This window comes from Micromys minutus (assembly GCF_963924665.1).
Source record: "Micromys minutus genome assembly, chromosome: 25".
Lineage (NCBI taxonomy): Eukaryota > Metazoa > Chordata > Mammalia > Rodentia > Muridae > Micromys > Micromys minutus.
In genome coordinates, this window is record NC_137960.1 from 667,480 (window position 1) to 687,176 (window position 19,697).

General features: G+C 37.7%; 1 protein-coding gene and 1 pseudogene across 2 annotated transcripts in view; one reads left to right on the forward strand and one right to left on the reverse strand.

Moving 5' to 3' along the window:
* Nucleotides 1-19,697, forward strand: part of LOC308436706 (olfactory receptor 11A1-like) — a 44,689-nt pseudogene that overhangs the window by 4,126 nt on the left and 20,866 nt on the right. The window contains exon 2 of the transcript in view: nucleotides 5,443-5,790. The product of the transcript in view is annotated as an olfactory receptor 11A1-like (transcript). The remainder of the gene's footprint in view (nucleotides 1-5,442; nucleotides 5,791-19,697) is intronic.
* Nucleotides 7,156-8,085, reverse strand: LOC308436943 (olfactory receptor 1f45-like; the record flags this gene model as incomplete). Its single annotated transcript, XM_080937950.1, has 1 exon — nucleotides 7,156-8,085. One exon carries the CDS (start codon nucleotides 8,083-8,085, stop codon nucleotides 7,156-7,158), a length of 930 nt encoding a protein of 309 aa, XP_080794076.1.

Sequence of the window (19,697 nt, forward strand, 5' to 3'; positions counted from 1 at the left end):
TACTTCCCTATTGAAAATAAGGATATAGATGTACATTGTATAATTGTTTTTATACTTTCTGAATATAAGATTGAATTTGTGTTTTCAAACGAGGAAGATTTATAAACTTTAAAGGAAGTAAAACATGAAAACTAATACAAATACCATAAACCTCAGTAATTCATTGATTCTATTTTGGGTGGATCAGGAGAATGCTGGAGAGCAGACTGTGGCTGATAATTGTCAGTGGTGTATCTTTTATGGGTTTGGATGTAGTCATCTACTTTACACTTAATCTACAGTAGAATAAAATAGACTTGGAATGTGGTGCTATGTGAGTTACATGTAATGTCCTGAACATTGATGAAACTGCCTAGGAAATGAATAAGATGAGAAAGGGAACAAGGGCAGAGCCCCAAGGCTCTAGTAGTTTTATGTTGGCAGTTATCTGAATACAGTGATTAGTTATTCTCTAGTTCATATGGATTTTTTTATTTTAACAATTTTAATGCTTCAGGATTTCACTATATCCCCTTTCCTCCATTGGAATTGCAATGTAAATTCTGGGCCATTATATGCTGGAAATGTGTAATTTGCTTTGTGCTTTTGATTTTCTAAGGGGTTATTATCTTAGGGTTTGTATTCCTGCACAAGCATCATGACAAAGAAGCAAGTTGAGGAGAAAGGAGTTTATTCCACTTACACTTCCCACATTGCTGTTCATCACCAAAGGAAGTCAGGACTGGAACTCAAGCAGGTCAGGAAGCAGTTGCTGATGCAGAAGCCATGGAACGATGTTACTTACTGGCTTGCTTCCCCTGGCTTGCTCACCTTGCTTTCTTACAGAACCCAGGTCTACCAGCCCAGAGATGGTACCACCCACAATGGGCTGGGCCCTCCCCCCTTGATCACAAGTTAAGAAAATGTCTTACAGCTGGATCTCATAGAGACATTTACTCAACAGAGGCTCCTTTCTCTGTGATAACTCCAGGTTTTGTCAAGTTGACACAAAACCAGCCAGTACAAGTGAATCCTTGTAAACTTAACACACAACAATATCACTATTACACCTCAACTCTTACTTTATCATTCTTCTCTAAGATCTAAATAACTTTAAGGGTCCCAAAGTCTTTAAAAATCTTACATATTAAATTTTCAATCCCTTCAAAATATCCAATCCCTTTTAAAATTTAGTCTTTTTCCAATTCAAAGTCTCTTAACTGTGGGCTCCACTAAAATACTTTTTTCCTTCAAGAGAGAAAAATATCCGGGTACAGTCACAATCAAAAGCAAAATCAACTCTAACCCATCTAATGTCTGGGATCCACTCATGAACTTCTGGGCTCCTCCAAGAACTTCGGCCACTTCTCCAGCTCTGCCCTTTGTAGCACAAAACTTGTCTTTTAGGCTCCAGCTGCCTGTTTTCCACTGCCAATGTTGTTGTTGGTCACCTCATGGTACTGGCATCTCCAAAACACTGCTATTTTCTGCTGCAACTAGACTTCACCAATAGTTTCTCATAGGCTCTTTTCATGGTGCCAAGCCTCAACTCCCTTGCATGACCCTTTTAGTCCTTGGGCATTAATTGCAACTGAGGCTGCATCTTCACCAATGACCTTTCATGGCCTCTCACAATGCTGAGCCTCAGCTGTTCTTCATGACCCCTTTATTCCTTCAAAGCCAGTAATAACTGGGTGACTCTCACATATTATCAAGTCTAGCCTCAACATGAGGTACATACAACCTTGGCTATCTCTGGAACACAGCCTCTCTGTGCTCTCAGAAAACACTTCTCAGAAGATTTTACCTCAGTGATGCTGGTCTCTTCTTAATCACTACTGATTTCTTAGCTCCAGCTAACCAGCATCAATAGTCCCAGTAATGCAAAGTTTTTGCTATATTAGTTCAGGTATCTTGTTAACCACAGCTGATTCTTTAGCCCCAGCTAACCAAAACTACAGACTCTTCACAATCAAACCAGCAACAGCCCAAATAATCTTTAATCTTCCCTTTAAAATTCATAAGCCAGGCCTTGGTCTTCTGCACTCTTCTCAACATTATCATCTTCCAAGCTCCTACAGAAGTTCTTAATATTCCAAAGGCTCTTATAGCTTAAAGTTCCAAAATCCTTCTACAGTCCTTCCCCAAACATGGCTAGGTTGCCACAGGAATATCCCACTTCTTGGTACCAATTTGTCTTTATCAGGGTCTGTATTCTTGCACAAACATCATGACCAAGAAGCAAGTTGTGAAGAAAGGGGTTTTTATTCAGCTTACACTTCCCCATTGCTGTTTATCACCAAAGGAAGTCAGGACTGTTACTCGAGTAGGTCTGAAAGCAGTAGTTGATGTAGAGGCCTTGGAGAAATGTTGCTTACTAGCATGCTCCCCAGCCTTGCTCAGTTTTCTTTCTTATAGAACCTAAGACTACCAGCCCAGAGATGATACCACCCACAATGAGCTGGACTCTCCCTCCTTGATCACTAGTTGAGAAAATGCCTTACAGCTTGATCTTATGGAGTTATTTCCTCAACGGAAGCTCCTGTGATAACTTCGGTGTGTGTCAAGTTGACACAAAACGAGCCAATACAATTACTAATTGCTTCAAGTCTCAAAAGAGATTTTGGAGGTGGGAATTTTTAACTGTATCAAGACTGTGATAAACTATGGAAGCTTTTGAAATTAAACTAAGTGCATTTTGCAATATGATATAGCCACAAGGCTATGGGTTCCATGGAATGGCCTGTGGTGGTTTGAATAAGAATGATCACAAATGGTGAACTAGTTGAATATTCAGATGTCAAATGTCAGAACTACATAGTTTTTTTTTTTTTTTTTTTTTTTTTTTTTTTGTTTTGGGGGGTTGTTTTGTTTTTTTACCTAACTAATAAGTTGAATTGAGCAAATTGAAGTATAAAGGCAGGTTTATTGGGAACAGCTCTCAGGTGGATTCACTGGGGTTCATAAAAAGAGGTCAAATAGGTTCACTGGTTTCACAGGAGTTCAGTGAGATCACATAGCTTGGCCAGGTGTTGGCATTTTATACCTTTAATCCCAACACTTGAGAAGAAGAGGTGGGCAGATCTCCAAGTTCAAGTCCAGCTTCATCTACAGAGCAAGTACAAGATATCCAGGGATATACAGAGAAACCATGTCTTGAATGGAAGCAGGAGTAGGATCGGGAAGATGAGGAAGAGGGATAGGAGAAGAAGAAAGAAAAGGAAGCAAGAAGGGAAAAGAAGAAGAAGGAGGAGGAGGAGGAGGAGGAGGAGGAGGAGGAGGAGGAGGAGGAGGAGAAGAAGAAGAAGAAGAAGAAGAAGAAGAAGAAGAAGAAGAAGAAGAAGAAGAAGAAGAAGAAGAAGAAGAAGTACAAGAAGATCAAGAAGAACAAGAAGAAAAGGATCCAGCTCAAGAGGAGGCTCCAAGGATCCTTACCATCATTGAGGCTATGGAATGCTCACAAAAAGAGACCAATCATGACTGCCCTCTGAAATACCTGACAAGCACCTGGAAAAGTCAGATATTTTCACCCAACCAATGAACAGAAGCTGTTGAGCCCTGTGGTTGAATTAGGGAAAAGCAGGAGGAAGCTGAGGAGGAGGACAACCCTAAAAGTGGACCAATAGTCTCAATTAACCATAGATCTCTCAGATACTAGATCACAAACCAGGCAGCATATACCAGCTGATATGAGTCTCCTAACACATATACATCAGAAGACTCTTGGGTCTGGATTCAGTCAGAGAAACTGTACCTAACCCTCAAGAGACTGGAGACCTCAGGGAATTTAGAGGTCTGGCAGGATTGACAGGGTGGATGGAGTGGGAACATACTCATGGAGACAGGGCTAGGGGTGAGGAGGAAGTATAAGATGTAGAACAGTAGGAGGGTAGACAAGAGGAAAAGAAAATATGAGTGTATAAATAAATATGTAAATAAATAAATAAAAAGTTAAAAATAAATATATTCTTTTACAAAAAATGAAAAACAACAAGAACAATAGGAAGAAGAAAAACAACAACAACAACAACTGTGGGGGATTTGGAGGTATAGGGTGCTGCTTGGGGGTTAATAATAAAGACATAGAATATTCTGTATAGTATAAGGTGTTAGCTTATTTTCTGGGGACAGTCTCCTGAACTAGTCATTTCAAGTCAACCCTATTTCCCTGCCTCCTCCTCTCAAACATTTAGCTTTCAGTCATCCTCCCTGTCTTGCTCCTCCTGCAATTCCAGCCTCCAGCTCTTTTTACTGTTGCACAGGAATGGCCAACAGGGAAAGATATACACAAAGGTGCAATAAGTGGTACTCACATGTTGGTGGCAACCAACTGCTGTCTAATTGGATATAAAGTTCACTCATAAGCAGGAAAGTCATACCTTGTACTGGAAACCTAGCCAGCTTACCAGGGCTAGAGAGGTCATAGACCTTAGTAAAGAATCTACTGTGACCACTTTGCTAAGCCAGCATAATTCTTTACTACTCTCTAAATCTTATCCTTATACCCACTGGTAAGTGTAGCTTTGACCCTTCATCAAAGAAGCCTCTTTTTATAGCAAATAAAGATGATTAGTTAGGGTCTCCAATGATGTGAAGAGACACTATGACCAAGGTGAATTTTTGACAGGTTAAACTGACAACATTTAACTGGGGTTGGCTTACAGATTCAGAGATTCAGTCCATTGTCATGATAGGAATCAAGGCAGCATACAGAAAGATATCTTGTTTAGGTGTTTTGTATCTTGTTCTGAAGGCAAACTGGAGCTGTCTCATGGAAAGCTAGAAGGAGTCTCAAAGTCAGCCCTACAGTGACACAGTTTCCACAGCAAGGCTATACCTAATCCAACAATGCCACACCCACTCTAACAAGGCCACAATTCCTAATTGGGATACTCACTGAGCCATGCATATTCAAACCACCGCAGAGATCATCAAAGAAAATCACAATTGAACACAGAACAGAAATCAACCAGTCACAGGGATCCCAGCTCTAATGGATACATCTACTTTACAGCTCCTGTCTCTATGGTTCAGTGAACATCTCAGAAGGAGGTAAAAGGGTTGTAAGAGCCAGAATACTAGGTGGTCTGTTGTGAAAAGGTGTCAACTAGAAATGGCTCCATAAAAAAGATAGAACAGCAGCAATATCAACATACAAGAGGGAAATTTTTGTGGGGTCCCACTCCTAGATAAAGAATTATGGAAAGCCGATAACTTCTGGAAGAAGAAGAATTAAACTCCCCAGGGATGAATCTACTTATTGGTTTTCCAATGCAGGGTAGTCAGTCCTGAATCTATATACACATAAACAACAAAAATCCACTGAGCACATTATAAATGTGTGTGTGTGTGTGTGTGTGTGTGTGTGTGTGTGTGTGTGTGTATAAACATACATATGTATGGTTATCCAATTGATCTATACCTTGAAATCTGTCATCCCCTATGATACTCACTTCTGATCAGACCTCAGTGGTGCCTGGGTTTGGTGCTCACAGTCTGGCTGTCTGGCATCATGGTAGATAGATTAGTTGTTCTGATGGCCCAGTTGAGGTTTTGTAGTCCCAACCCAATTAATTATTTTACCATGATTTCTCACAAATGATGGTCCAGGTTTGCTTAGATACTCAAGTCTTCTAGGTGATTACATTTGTTCTCTCTGTTTTCTTCCTAACTGTTCCCTTTAGAATGGTTATGATCTCCTATTCTCAGATTTTGGTGACCGTGTTGAGAAGTCCCTCTGAGACCAGAAGGACCAAGGCCTTCTCCACATGCTCCTCTCACCTGGCTGTGGTATCCACATTCTATGGAACAGTCATGGTCTTATACATTGCACCCTATGCTGTCTATTCCCAGCTCCTCTCCAAGGTCATTGCACTGTGATTATCCACATCTTTAACCTTGGCATCTACAACTTGAGAAAACAGGAGATGCAGAAGGCACCAAGAAGGCTTCTCTAGGCAAACCAATTGAAATGTGACCTAAGAAGTAGGGTAGTGAAGATTTTCTATCTGACTGTCAGTGTCTTGATTGAAAAGTCTCCCACAATGGGTTGGAGATGAAATAACTACATTCTCTCTCAGAATTCCACTTTAAGTCTCCTGAACTATTTCTCATGTTAATTAAAAAAGTTATGCGAATTATTGTGAGTTTTTGACTGCATACAGCAAAAAAAGTGCTTTTTTAAACATCATATAGTGAAAAGATGTACTGAACTGTCATTCTATAGCCTGTTGCTATATACAACACTGCTGCTAATGATTAATAAAAAGAAAACTATAGAAACAAGACACCAATCTAAACACAAATGTATTATATTATTGTAGCATGACATTTGAAGATTTCTTCTCTATTGTGTGTATTTGGCTTGAACATGCAAATTTAGTGAAACTTGCTATTTGATTTCCTAGAAAAGATATATCATAAGTAATTTTACAAATATATACACACAATAATAATAATAATTATTATTTTAAAAGAAATCCTGTTATATATTCTCTATTAAAGACAGAATAAGATGTATTATTTCTCATCCAGCCCCTACTGACCTGGTCTATTTTCAGACTCACCAGCTTCCTGATTTCTTACCTGTGATGTAAGTTCTGTGAACTCTAAAGCTCCCTTAACATGATTTATCAGTGGCATCCTGTATCAGCAATATGAGTATAAAAAGACAAATTAAAGAATATCAAACCCAACATAGTATACTTGCCAATAAATCACTTTGTTACCTGCTTTGTTGCTGAGGCAAAACACCTGACAAACAATAATGTAAGTTTCATTTTATTCATAGTTTGAAGAATACAATACATCAGAATGAGAAAATCAAGGCAGGAGGATGGGGTGGAAAATAACATTGCATTGTGGTTAAGCAAAATTAAATGAATAAGAATAGTAAGCTACATTTTAAATTTTCCATTTATCAGTCTAGGATAATCTTGGGGGGAAATGGTGTCACAAACATTCAAATGGATCTTTTTTGCTCAGTGAAATCTCCCCAGAGATAGTTTCACAGAAATGCCCAAAGTAGTGGGTCCAGGGTGATTCCAAAGCCAGACAAGTTAACACTAAAGATTAGCCATAAGAATCATTTAATCTTCCTCTGAGCTATACTGTTAACTGATTCACTTTGCATGCATTGTAGTGATGTAGGTTGTGATCCTTCTTGAGTGATGATCCTTAGTCCTGAGACTTCTCAATGTTCATGATCCTTCTCAATGAACTCTTAACATCCTTATTTCTCAGACTATAAATGAAGGGGTTCAGAGTGGGAGTTACCAGAGTATACATGACAGCAGCTACAACCTCCCCAGAGGAGTGAGAAATAGATGGGGGCTTCAGGTAGGTGGCAAAGACTGTGCTGTAGAAAAGGAGAACCACAGAGAGGTGGGAACTACATGTAGCCAGGGCTTTCCTTTTCCCCTGTGCTGATGGAACCCTAGCCACAGCATAAAAAATGCAACCATAAGAACTAACAATGCAGAGAACTGCACTGATTCCTAAAACTCCAGCCAAAGCCATCATTAGGACTGCATTAAGGTAAGTGTTAGAGCAGGAAAGCAATAAGAGAGGTCTACAATCACAGAAAAAATGAGGGATCACTTGATTGGTATGAAAGTATAACTGAGAGAGCAACACAGTATAAAAAAGAGAAACAAAATGAGCTACTCCCCAGGACCCACTGACCAGAACTTCACATTTACAAGGAGTCATGAGAAGTGGGTAGAGCAGTGGGTGGCAGATTGCCGCATAGCGGTCAATAGCCATGGCTGCCAGAAGCAAATTATCCATATCTGCAAAAACACCAAAGAAATACAACTGAGACAGGCATCCAGAGAATGATATTGATCCATCTCCAGTCCACAGAGCCTCCAGAATTTTAGGGGCTGTGGTGGTAATAAAACAAAGATCCACGAATGAAAGCTGACTGAGGAAGAAGTACATGGGGGTGTGGAGGTGGATATCAGCACCAATAGTTAACAGAAGTAGCAGGTTCCCTAAAAGGCCCAGCAAGTAGAGAGCAAAGAAGATGCTAAAGAGGAGCTGCCATTTCTCTGGTTCCCCAGTTAGTCCCAGAAGGATAAAACCAGGAGCCTGACTGCAGTTCATCCTGGGTCTTGTCATTAAAGAAGTAATTGGTATGAAAACAATTTTCTCTCTGTAGGCAATACTTGGTATGAACACAGACCTGGTCCCATGGCAATGGATCTCCCTCACAGCATCAATTGAGCAATAGAAACTAGAATATCAAAAGGAGAGACAAGACTTGGAAGTCATTAAAAATGGCTCCCTAGGGAGACATAAAGATAATTTTTTATCTGGCTTTCATAAATTCTCACTGTGAAAGCTGTGTTATTTAACTATTGTGTTGCTTGATTGAATAACCACTTTCCTTTGAATCTGTTTGACTTTGATTCCTTTGTAGGAAGAGGCTTTACCTTAGCATATAACTTAGTGCTTTGTTGACAGTGGGATTTCAAGAAATGTTTCTGTTCATCCATAGAGACAGCAGCTTTAGTAGACAATGTAAAATACTGCTACTTTTCTGAATGACTTACTGTGACCACTTATGCCTCAAATAATGTATTGTTCACAAGGCTGCCAAGGGAGTTCCTTTAAAAAAAAATGAAACCATATTACTTATTTGTTTAAAAGAAGTTACCTAGATAAATGTAATTTTATTAAACTGTATAATGCTTTCTTGTCTTCTAAGGCTCTAAGTATTTTGAACAGGGACGACCTCATAAAATCTATCATGCCTCACAGTCCACATTGAATGAACTATCAGCAAGATTCTCACTTCTCAGTATCATTTTCTATCTTGGTTCATTTCTGTTGTAAACATAATTTTGCAAATTAATTAATGAAAAATGATTCATTTTGGATCAAAGTCAAGTGAAAAATAGAAGATCCTGTCTGGTAGACTCTGAGACAGCAGAGAGCAATGCACAGGATGGCGTGGAAAGTGTGTTTCAGGCTTCTGATAATTCTTCGTAAACAACTAGTATCTAATTATTGTGTATTTACCTAATCTACAAGACAACCACAAGTTCCACCACAGTCAGCCTCAGTACCTAATCTCAGTACCTCACTAAGCTATACTATGACTGAGAGATCATACATAGTTTTGAACCATAGGGTTTATCTTTGTCAACTCAGTTTTTCTCCAAGAAAGTCATGACTCTCTGATTGGCACCATCACATATTACCATCTTGTGACATGGATGGTGTAATCATGTATATTTTGTTGAAATATTCAGTAAGGTATTACTTAGTATTTATCTCTTTTCACAAATTAATGAGACATATCATGATGGAGCAAAGAATATTCTCACTTTAGTCTTTAAAGTATGCCTAGTGCTTGGTATAAAAGGAGTAAGAAATACTTACCATAAAGTGGGCACTGAATTTTTCTGTTCATTTAGTATTTTGGGAAACATTTTTCTTCAGGCATTGTCCTGCTGGTGTGACTTAAACGCATGGTTCATCCATGTCTTTATTTCCCACATATGAAAATGTTGTTATAACACTGATCTTCACAATATCTTTCTCATTTCAGCATCCTGCTCACATTTACTTTTCATACCTTAACTGGATGTTTTCTCATCAGTTCAAAGCTTATTGAAACAACAGTGTAAATGGCTACACTTATTTTATTCTATTATCATATTCAATCTGCAAACGTTTGAGTTTTGGCTTGACTCTATTACTCAAATACCTCTAGTGTCCCTTCTCTCCTACTAACTGTATATAGGGTACTGTTCTGATTACTGCAAACTCATGGGTATTGCTCTGCCCACCTAACCCACCACTAGCTAGGTAGTCTTGTCTTTCAGGCTGGTCATCCGTAGTTTTTCTAATTCTCACTTTAGATACCTTTCCCTCTTGTTAATTACCATAGTTCCCCTCAGTTGATAATTCTTCATCATTAGTCAGAGTTTCAAAAACAACTTATAATTTTATCTTCTTGTCCACTTTTAAACTGTAATTAAATTCTATACCTTTGATTATTTTATCTCTTCCTAAATATATAGAGAGGATAATCTGATACTTAGGTTAATATTGTGTGAATAAGGTTTTCAGCTTCTGTGACATAGTTTTTTTTTTCTTGGTTAAATGTTAATTTCCTGAGAGTAGAGGCCATAATTTCTGTTTTTACAAAAAGTTAAAAAAGCATGGCCTTGTAACAATTATTACTAGTGTATAAGATAAGCTGCTACTCTGAAAGTTGTCATTCTATGGCCTGGTCAAATACAGTCTGAAAAAAAAAAAGACTCTTTTCAAAAGACAATGATGGCTTTGAAAACCAACCAAAAAAAATGAAACAATATCTTAAAAGTATGGAGAAAAACGTATTATGTACTAGTAAAATGTAGGCTGACAGGGTGCTCAAACCCTTTGTTTAATTTTACTTTTTTCTTTTCACAACTTAGCAGTATTTTTCACTGTACTTTCTGTTTACTTATGTTGTTACGATTTCATTTATGAGAGCAGTGAGCTAACAATGGAGATCTAGGAAAGAGTCCATCATGTTACTGTAATAAACAGGGCTCTATAGTAATATAGTAACAAAAGAAAAAGACATGTAATCTTGCTCATCAACTGCTTGGCAACAGTTATGTTATCTGTGTATGTTGAAGAAATTAAAAGTTTATCATTGGATGGTATAACTTACAGATTTGTATTTGAGGCTAGAAAGATGGCACAGTACTTAAGAGAGTTGCTCCTTATCCAGAAGACCTGAGTTTGGCTCCCCACATCCAAGTCAAGTGACATCCAAACACCCAAAATTTTAGTTCAAGGTCTTCAATACCTTTTCAGATTTCTGTGAGCACTGACACATATGTTCACATACAAGCACAAACATACATAAGTGTACTTTATAATAAAATATCATTTAAAACGTTATCACAAAGCAACTCTCAGCATATAAAAGAACATTGAAAAACTCCCTGCATCTGATCAGCCTGCCATGGAATGAAGCAGGATATCAACACCCAAAACAAAAGGGAGCCTACAGTCTCACAAAAACTGACCTCTTTCCTGGATGAAAAATGAGTGGTGTCAGAAATAAAGAAATTAAAGAATTTTGAGAATTCAATGAAAATGGAAACACAGCATATACAAACATATGGGATACAGTGAAAGTGGTGCTTAGAGGAAAGCTGACATCAACTTGACAGCCCTCCCGAAAGCTCTAAAACAAGAAATCTCTAATTATGCCCAAGAGAAGTAGACAGTGGAAGAGAGAAACAGAAATTTTTAGAGTGTAAAGGGATGTAGGACATCAGGAGAACATGGCCCACTGAATCAAATAAACAAGGTTTATATGGGCTCACAGAGACTGAAGCAGCAAGCACGGGACCTGCATGGGTCTCCACCACATCTTCAGGATGTACTTATGGCTAGTAGCTTGGTGGTTGGTGGAAGTTCTAACAGTGGGAGTAGGTGAGTCTTTGATGCTATTGTCTGCTTTTAGGAGTCTTTCCCCACTCTTAGATTGTCTTAGCCAACCTTTATGTGAGAGTTTTTGCCTTTCCTTGTATCTTGTTATATTGTGTGGGACTGTATTTGGGGGCCTGCTACTTTCTGAAGGGAAACTGAGAAGAAATGGATCTGGTGAGAGAGGAGTGTTGTATAGGGAGGTGGGAAAGCTGAAGGCAGAGAAACTGAAGTCAGGATATATTGTGTGAAAAAAAGAATCTGTTTTCAATATCAAAACAAATATGACACATGTTCATAATGAGATTTTAATCACTGATAAAAAATAATGAGTTAAAATTTTCAAGGAAGTGACTGACTCAGAAAAGCAGAAACCTCATATTCTCTCTCAAATGCAGATTCTAGCTTATAATGTCCATATGTAAGTGTCTGAATAGGAATAAATATAAATGAAGCCTTAAAAAAAGATAATAGCAAAGTTTCAGAAAGCTGACACTCACCTGGAGATTCTGTTAAGTCACAGGTGTCACACTGCAAACCCACCTGGAGATGCCATTAAGTCACAGGTATTATGCTCAACTTCAGCAATTCCGACTTAGAAGACAGGGATGAGACAGAAGTCTATGTTTGCAACAACTGATACTGATAATTTGCTACACTGAATAAAAAGAAAAAAGTAGTGTTTTGTCAATTATACCTGCAAAATCCCTTTTTCATCTGGCCAATTTCCACTTTGTTCTGGAAATTAGGTGAATATTTCATACAAGGTTACATCTACTCTTACATTCTTTCTAATATACTGTTCTTCCAGGGGTCAGGCAATTACTTGCCTCTGATGCTATCAGTCCCTGTGTTAAATATTCTCACTGCTATTGTGTACACCTCAAAGCTATTTATCTACAAAATGTGCTGATCGTACTGGATCTCAGAGCAACCTAGACTCATTATTGAGGTTCCCTAGTTCAGTATCAATGGTTGCCTCTAAATTACATAACTAAAGATAAGCTACATAGTAATATATGATGAAATCCTTAGCTTGTACAGAGATTGTCTCACTATTTGATGTCTTAGACATTCCTGCAAAATTCCTGTCTCAATCCCTAGTTCCTTTCTATCCAAAGGTTTTAATTCCATGATTTCTTTATCCTGCTTAAAGCAAGCACATATGATAGTGTTTCTCATAGTAACTCTCACCAATATCAGTGTTTCTTTTTTTTTTTTTTTTTTTTTTTTTTTTTTTTTTTTTTTTTTTTTTTTAGTCAAAACTCCCCTTCCTCCTCCAGCTTTATTGGAATAGTTTAAAATTACATTTTCTATTTTCTAGGACTTCAGTTTCTCTCTCCATCTGATGTTTAAAAACTGATTACAGCAAATGAAACACAGTTGTCTAAGTGATATAGTATACAAAAATAACATCTTGATTTATGTGAAAATGCATTTCTCTGCGATTCCTGAATGGCTCCAAATTATGCTAACGCTGAGCATTGGATGTTTACTCTGGGTTTTAGATTTAGTCTTGAAAAACTGTGTTCTACATCTGTTACTGCTGTGTTGATTCTGGTCATCTTGCCAAGGATTGTGATCTTCAGGAGGATGCCTGCTATAACTGCGGTAGAGGTGGCCACATTGCCAATATCAGTTTTAAATTTCAGTCCTCAACTTATGACTTAATTTCTCAGAAAGAAGCTCAAGTGAAAATCCTTTGTTTTCACTTCAAATCATTTGCCTGACTTTTAATTGACCTCCAATATTCTCCAGGTTTCTAGTGATCTCTCTGACACATCCTCAGCCTCCTGATCTTGTTTCTCCTCCTGTCTTAAATTTTTGGAAAGTCACCTTTTGTACCTCCTGGTGTGTGTGTGTGTGTGTGTGTGTGTGTGTGTGTGTGTGTGTGTAATATTTTTATATTATTTCATTATAGAATCATATTTACTAGGAAACATGCTTTCTTTGAGGTTGGGTTATTTATATGCAGCTTTGGAAATTAACATACAAATGGATGATGTCCTATACCACATCTGCTATGTACAAGTCTGAAACATGAGCTCAAAATCCATAAAATACAATATTTAACACTTACCTTCTGACTTATAAACATCCATTTTGCCCAGTGGTCTTAGAGCTAAAAGCATCCTGCCCTTTGCACACATTGCTGAGACTGTATATGAGAGTAGAAATGATGGAGTCTGGAAGTCATGTCTGTATTACCTCTCTTGGGATCAGAAAAGGTTTGCTTACAAAAAAAGATTGTTCTTGACCTTAGAGACTCAGTTCCCACAGTTACTCATTAGAGGCAAGTATATAATAACTTTCCATTGAGAATTTATCCGGATGTATTTTAAAAATAAAATCACTAAACAGACATAAATTTTGACCATACTTTAGACAGGAAAACTAAAAGATATTTAGAACTTATGGTCTATTTCTAGTCATTGATCTACCTTCTTAATTAAAGAAAATTTGAACAGTGTACATGCCCCCAAAATATTTCCTGGGCTTTAATTATATCCACTCTAACTGTTGCATGAGTTTTAAACTGCAGTTTTATAAATACCTATAGATTCAAATATGTCATTAATGATCTACCACAAGATTCTGACAGCATTGATAACCTAACTCTATGTAAATGAGAATTCTTGTTGCATTCTCCTAATTATTTCTCATTCAATTTTTGCAATATCTGATGAAAATTTTCACAATTCACAAATAGTTCTATAGTATGCCATTCATTGATGACAGCTAGGAAACATTTAGCTATTTGGAACTACCAAGATAATATGTGAAGATAGTAACAGTTTATTTTTCTCTCTAATAAAGATGTCCAAATATTGATAATATGGAGAAAAGCTGGTCCATTCCCAAGACCACGAGAGAATAATGTTTCTGTGTCTCTGGGTATAGACAGGCACCTGCTAGACTGTGAAGTTCCAGTAATTATGTTATTTCTTACATCTTTTAAAAACATCACTGAATTCAAGAATCAAATAGGAATAATCAGATTAACAGAAGAGATTGTATAAATCTTTCTAATGTACAGTATAGGAGGTATCCTAAAGAAAAAATGAACATAGACTTTCATAAAGTAGAAAATTCACCAATTTTACAGTCTGTTATTCTAAGTGTAGAATCACATTTGTCCCTTTACCAAAGCATATGATCATTGGAGATTTTTCTCAGAATGGCTAAGATCAAAACTCAGGTGACAGTAGATACTGGCAAGGATGTGGACAAAAAGAAACACTCCTCTATTGTTGGTGGGTTTTCAAGCTGGTACAACCTTTCTGGAAATCAGTCTGGAGGTTTCTCAGAAAATTGGACATGATACTACTTGAGGATCCAGCTATATACTCCTGGGCATATACCCAAAAGATATTCCAACACATAACAAGGATACATGTTCCACTTCTGTTCATAGCAGCCTTATTTATAATAGCCTGAAGCTGGAAAGAATCTAGATGTCCTTCAACAGAGTAATGGAAACTGAAAATGTGGTACATTTACACAATGGAGTACTACTCAGCTATTAAAAACAACGACTTCATGAAATTCTTAGGCAAAAAGATTGCACTAGAAAATATCATCTTGAATGAGGTAACCCAGTCACAAAATAACACATACACAGTATGCACTCACTAATAAGTGGATACTAGCTCAAAAGCTTTAAATACCCATGAAACAATTCACAGACCATATAAAGGTTAAAAAGAAAAAAGACCAAAATGTGGATGCTTCAGTCCTTCTTGGAATGGATAAAGAAATATGGGAAAAAATACAGGGACAAAGAGTGGAACAGGCAAGCCAGGGATTATATGTTCTGGTTAGCACATATTCTGCCATAGAGCTATGCCCCTAATGTACTTTTGATGAATTTTATATATTACAAGGAAACTAATGATGTGCAGGGAGGAAATTCTTATTGAGACAACCTTCTCAGCCTTTCTTTCTATATCAGTCAAGCCTTTCTCCCAAGCCTACATGCACCAATGCTTATCTACAAAAAAAAAAAAAAAAAAAAAAGCCAAATTACCACAAAGTAAAATGATATGGTGTTTCTGAAGACAGTGTACTGCTCAGCATTTAGTGTCTCTCCCTTGCAACTGAGGACCTTCTCCAGTTGTTTCAACCACCTTGCAAGACCATGTCTGTGGACCATTTCCCAAGTGTGGTAGAGAAATGTGCTGTAGGAAACTGATATTCTTGCAAGCAAGCATTGTACCAGCCTTTAAAGCAGTGGATTTATATGTGCATGGACATTAGTCTTAATAAACAGGGATAGAAAAGGTCATTAAGAGACTGCCTCATCTGGGGATCCATCCCATATGCAGCCACCAAACTCAGTCACTATTGCTGTTGCCAAGAAGTGCTTGCTGATAGAAGCCTGATATGGATGTCTCCTCAGAGGCCCTGCCAGAACCATACTTATACAGATGAGAAATCTTGCAGTTAACCTTCGGACTTAGCAGGAACATCCTAATGGAGGAGGTAGAGAAAGGACTAAGGGAACTGAAAGAATTTGTAACCCTATGGGAAGAACAATAATATCAAACAATCAAACTATTCAGAGCTCCCAGGGACCAAAACAGGAACCAATGAGAGAAGCAGCAGGGATGAGCTATTCAGACACAGTTGCCTCAGGCTCCTTGAGAATGAGCACAAAATGAGAACACAGGCGGGAACTGGTAGCAGCCATTTGTTTTTAACATTTACCACTGCAACAACACTGCAAATTGTCTTTTACTAGTGAACAGCATGCATAAAATGATACATTTGTATTAGATATGTATTTCTATGCATGAGTTTGACCAAAAAAAAGAAAGAAAGAAAAGAAAAACTAGACAGGAGATTCTATGAAGGGATTAGTAAAAGTGAGGAATGGAGATGGTTTGGTTGCATATAGTAAGAAAGCAAGTGGGGGAGGCGGGGGGAGGGGAGGACTGAATGGAAAAAGAATAGAAGTAGCTAGAGGGAAATAAGGATATAATGACTGAAGGAAGAGAAGAACTGGAAATGAGGATATATCAAAGTGTAAACAATGCATCTCAGAAAAGAACTTATTGTTCTAGCTAGCACTTCAGGGAATATATTGGATAGATATGGGGAGAGTGTACATCCTTGTCTTGTCCCCAATTTAGTGGAATTGCTTCAAGTATCTCTCCATTTAATTTGATACTGGCTGCTGATTTGGAGTAGTTTGCCTTTATTATGTTTAGATATGATATATTTGAATTTCAGATCTCTCCAATACTTTTAACATTAAGGGGTGTTGTATTTTCTCAAATGCCATTTTTTTTGCATCTAAGGAAATGATCATGTGATGTTTTTTCTTTGAGTTTGTTTATATAGTAGATTACATTCCTGGATTTTCATATATTTAATCAACCTTGCATTCCTGGATGAAACCTACTTGATCATGGTGAATGGTCATTTTGATATGATCTGGGATTCAGTTTGCAAAAATTTTATTGAGTATTTTTGCATAGATATCCATAAGTGAGTTTAGTCTGAAATTTTTTGGTTTGAGTTTTTGTGTTTAGGTATCAGAGTAATTGTGGCTTCAAAGAATGAGTTGGGTAGTGTTCCTTCTGTTTTTATTTTATGAAGTAGAAATATTGGTATCAGGTCTTCTTTGAATGTCTGGTAGAATTCTGAACTAAATCCATCTGGCCCTGGGCATTTTTTGGTTGGGAGGTTTCTAATGACTTCTATTTAGTTTTCCTGCTATTGATTTAACATTGGTATGTGTCATCTGTCGAAAACATCCATTTAATTTAGATTTTTCTAGTTTTGTTTTGTTGGGTGTTTTGGTGTGTTTGTTGATATGGTGACTTAATTGAGTTCAAAGAGTGTGATGGCAGTATACATAGAGCCTGCCATGGAGTTGGGGTGTGTGTGTAAGACCTGACAACAACATGCCAAGAATTATGTAAGAACAACTTGTCAGGGTGGTCGTATCTACCCTATACAGAAACACCAGAGGTGAACGCTGTAAACTTTGCCTGAGTTCATAGAGGAAGCCTGGGGCGCCAAATGGTGTGGGGCCTCATAAATGTGCTCGATTCCATACTAGAGCTGCATCCATGAAGTGAGACCGCGGGGACCAACAAAAGGTTAAGCAATCCTTTTAATATTTACAGCAAAAATACTCAAAGACCTAGCCAGAGCAATTAGACAACAAAAAGAGATCCAAGAAATACAAATTGGAAAGGAAGATGTCAAAACATAACAATTTACAGATGATATGATAGTATACTTAAGTGGCCCCAAATATTTCACCAGGGAACTCCTAAACTTGATAAACAACTTCAGCAAAGTTATGATATGAAATTAACTCAAACAAATCAGTAGCCTTCCTATGCTCAAATAACAAACAGGCTGTGAAAGAAATTAGAGAAAAGATTCCCTTCACAATAGTCACAAATAATATAAAATATCTCCTGTGACTCTAACGAAGCAAGAGAAAGAAACGAATGACAAGAACTTCAAGTCTCTGAAGAAAGATTTTGAAGATCTCATAAGATGCAAAGATCCCCCAAGCTCATGGATTGGCCGGATTAATATAGTAAAAATGGACAAAAGCAATCTATAGATTCAATGCAATCTTCAGCAAAATTGTAAAACAAACAAACAAAACATATGGCATTGGTAGATCAATGGAATAGAACTGAAGACCCAGAAATGAACCCACAAATTTATGGTTACTTGATCTTGGACAAAGGAGCTAAAACCATCTATTGGGAAAAGGGAACATTTTCAACAAATGGTGCTGGTTCAACTGGAGGTCAGCATGTATAAGAATGCAAATCATCCATTCTCACCACCTTGTACAAAGGTCAAGTTCAACTGAATCAAGAACCTCCACATAAAACCAGATGCACTAAAACTAACTGAGAAAGAGGGGAAGAGCCTCGAACACATAGCCACAGGAAAATTTTTCCTGAAAAAAAACACCAATGACTTATGCTCTAAGATCAAGAATCGACAAATGGGACCTCATGAAATTGCAAAGTTTCTCTAAGGCAAAGGACATTTTCAATAGGACAAAATGGCAACCAACAGATTGGGAAAAGATTTTTCCCAACCCTACATTTGATAGAGGGCTAATATTTAATATATACGAAGAACTCAAGAAGTTAGACACAAGAGAATCAAATAACTCTATTAAATATGGGGTACGGAGCTAGAAAAAAAAATTTCAACTGAATGGCTGAGAAGCACCTAAAGAAATGTTCAACATCCTTAGTCATCAGGGATATGCAAATCAAAGCCACCCTGAGATTCTACCTCACACCAGTCAGAATGGCTAAGATAAAACTCAGGTGACAGTAGATGCTGGCAAGGATGAGGAGAAAGAGAAACACTTCTCCATTGCTGGTGAGATTGCAAGCTGGTAGGACCACTCTGGAAACCAGTCTAGAAGTTTCTTAGAAAATTGGCTATGGTACTACCTGAGGACCCAACTATATCATTTCTGGGCATACACCCCCAAAGATGCTCCAACACATAACAAGGATACATGCTCTGCTCTGTTCATAGCAGCTGTATTTATAATAGCAAGAAGCTGGGAAGAACTCGGATGTCCTTCAACATAGGAATGGATACAGAAAATGTGGTACATTTACACAGTGGATCATTACTCAGCTATTAAAAACAGTGACTTTATGAAATTTATAGGCAAATGGATGGGACTAGAAAATATCATCCTGAGTGAGGTAACCCAGTCACAAAAGAACATACATGGTATGTACTCACAGATAAGAGGATATTAGCCCCAAAGCTCAGATTACCCAAGATACAATTTACTGACTACATGAAACTCACAACATTGGAAGACCAAAAAGGGGATGCTTCATTCCTTCTTAATAGGTGGAACAAAAAATCCACAGGAGAAAATAGACAAAATTCACATCAGAGACTGAAGGAAGAACCATCCAGATACTGTGGGAATCCATTCTATATACTGTCACCAAACCCAGACAATAAAGTAATTACAAGAAGAGCATGCTGACAGGTCCCTGATATAGCTGTTTCCTGAGATGCTATGCCAGAGCCTGAATAATACATAGTCAGATGCTTTCAATCAACCACTGGACTGAGAATAGGGTCCCCAATGAAGGAATTAGAAAAATATTGAAGGAGCTGAAGGTGTTTGCAACCAAACAGGAAAAACAACAGACCCCCCAGAGATCCCAGAATCTAAACCACTTACCAACAAGTTCACATGGAGAAACCCATGGTTCCAGCAGCATATGTTGCAGAGGATGGCCTTATGAGGCATCAAG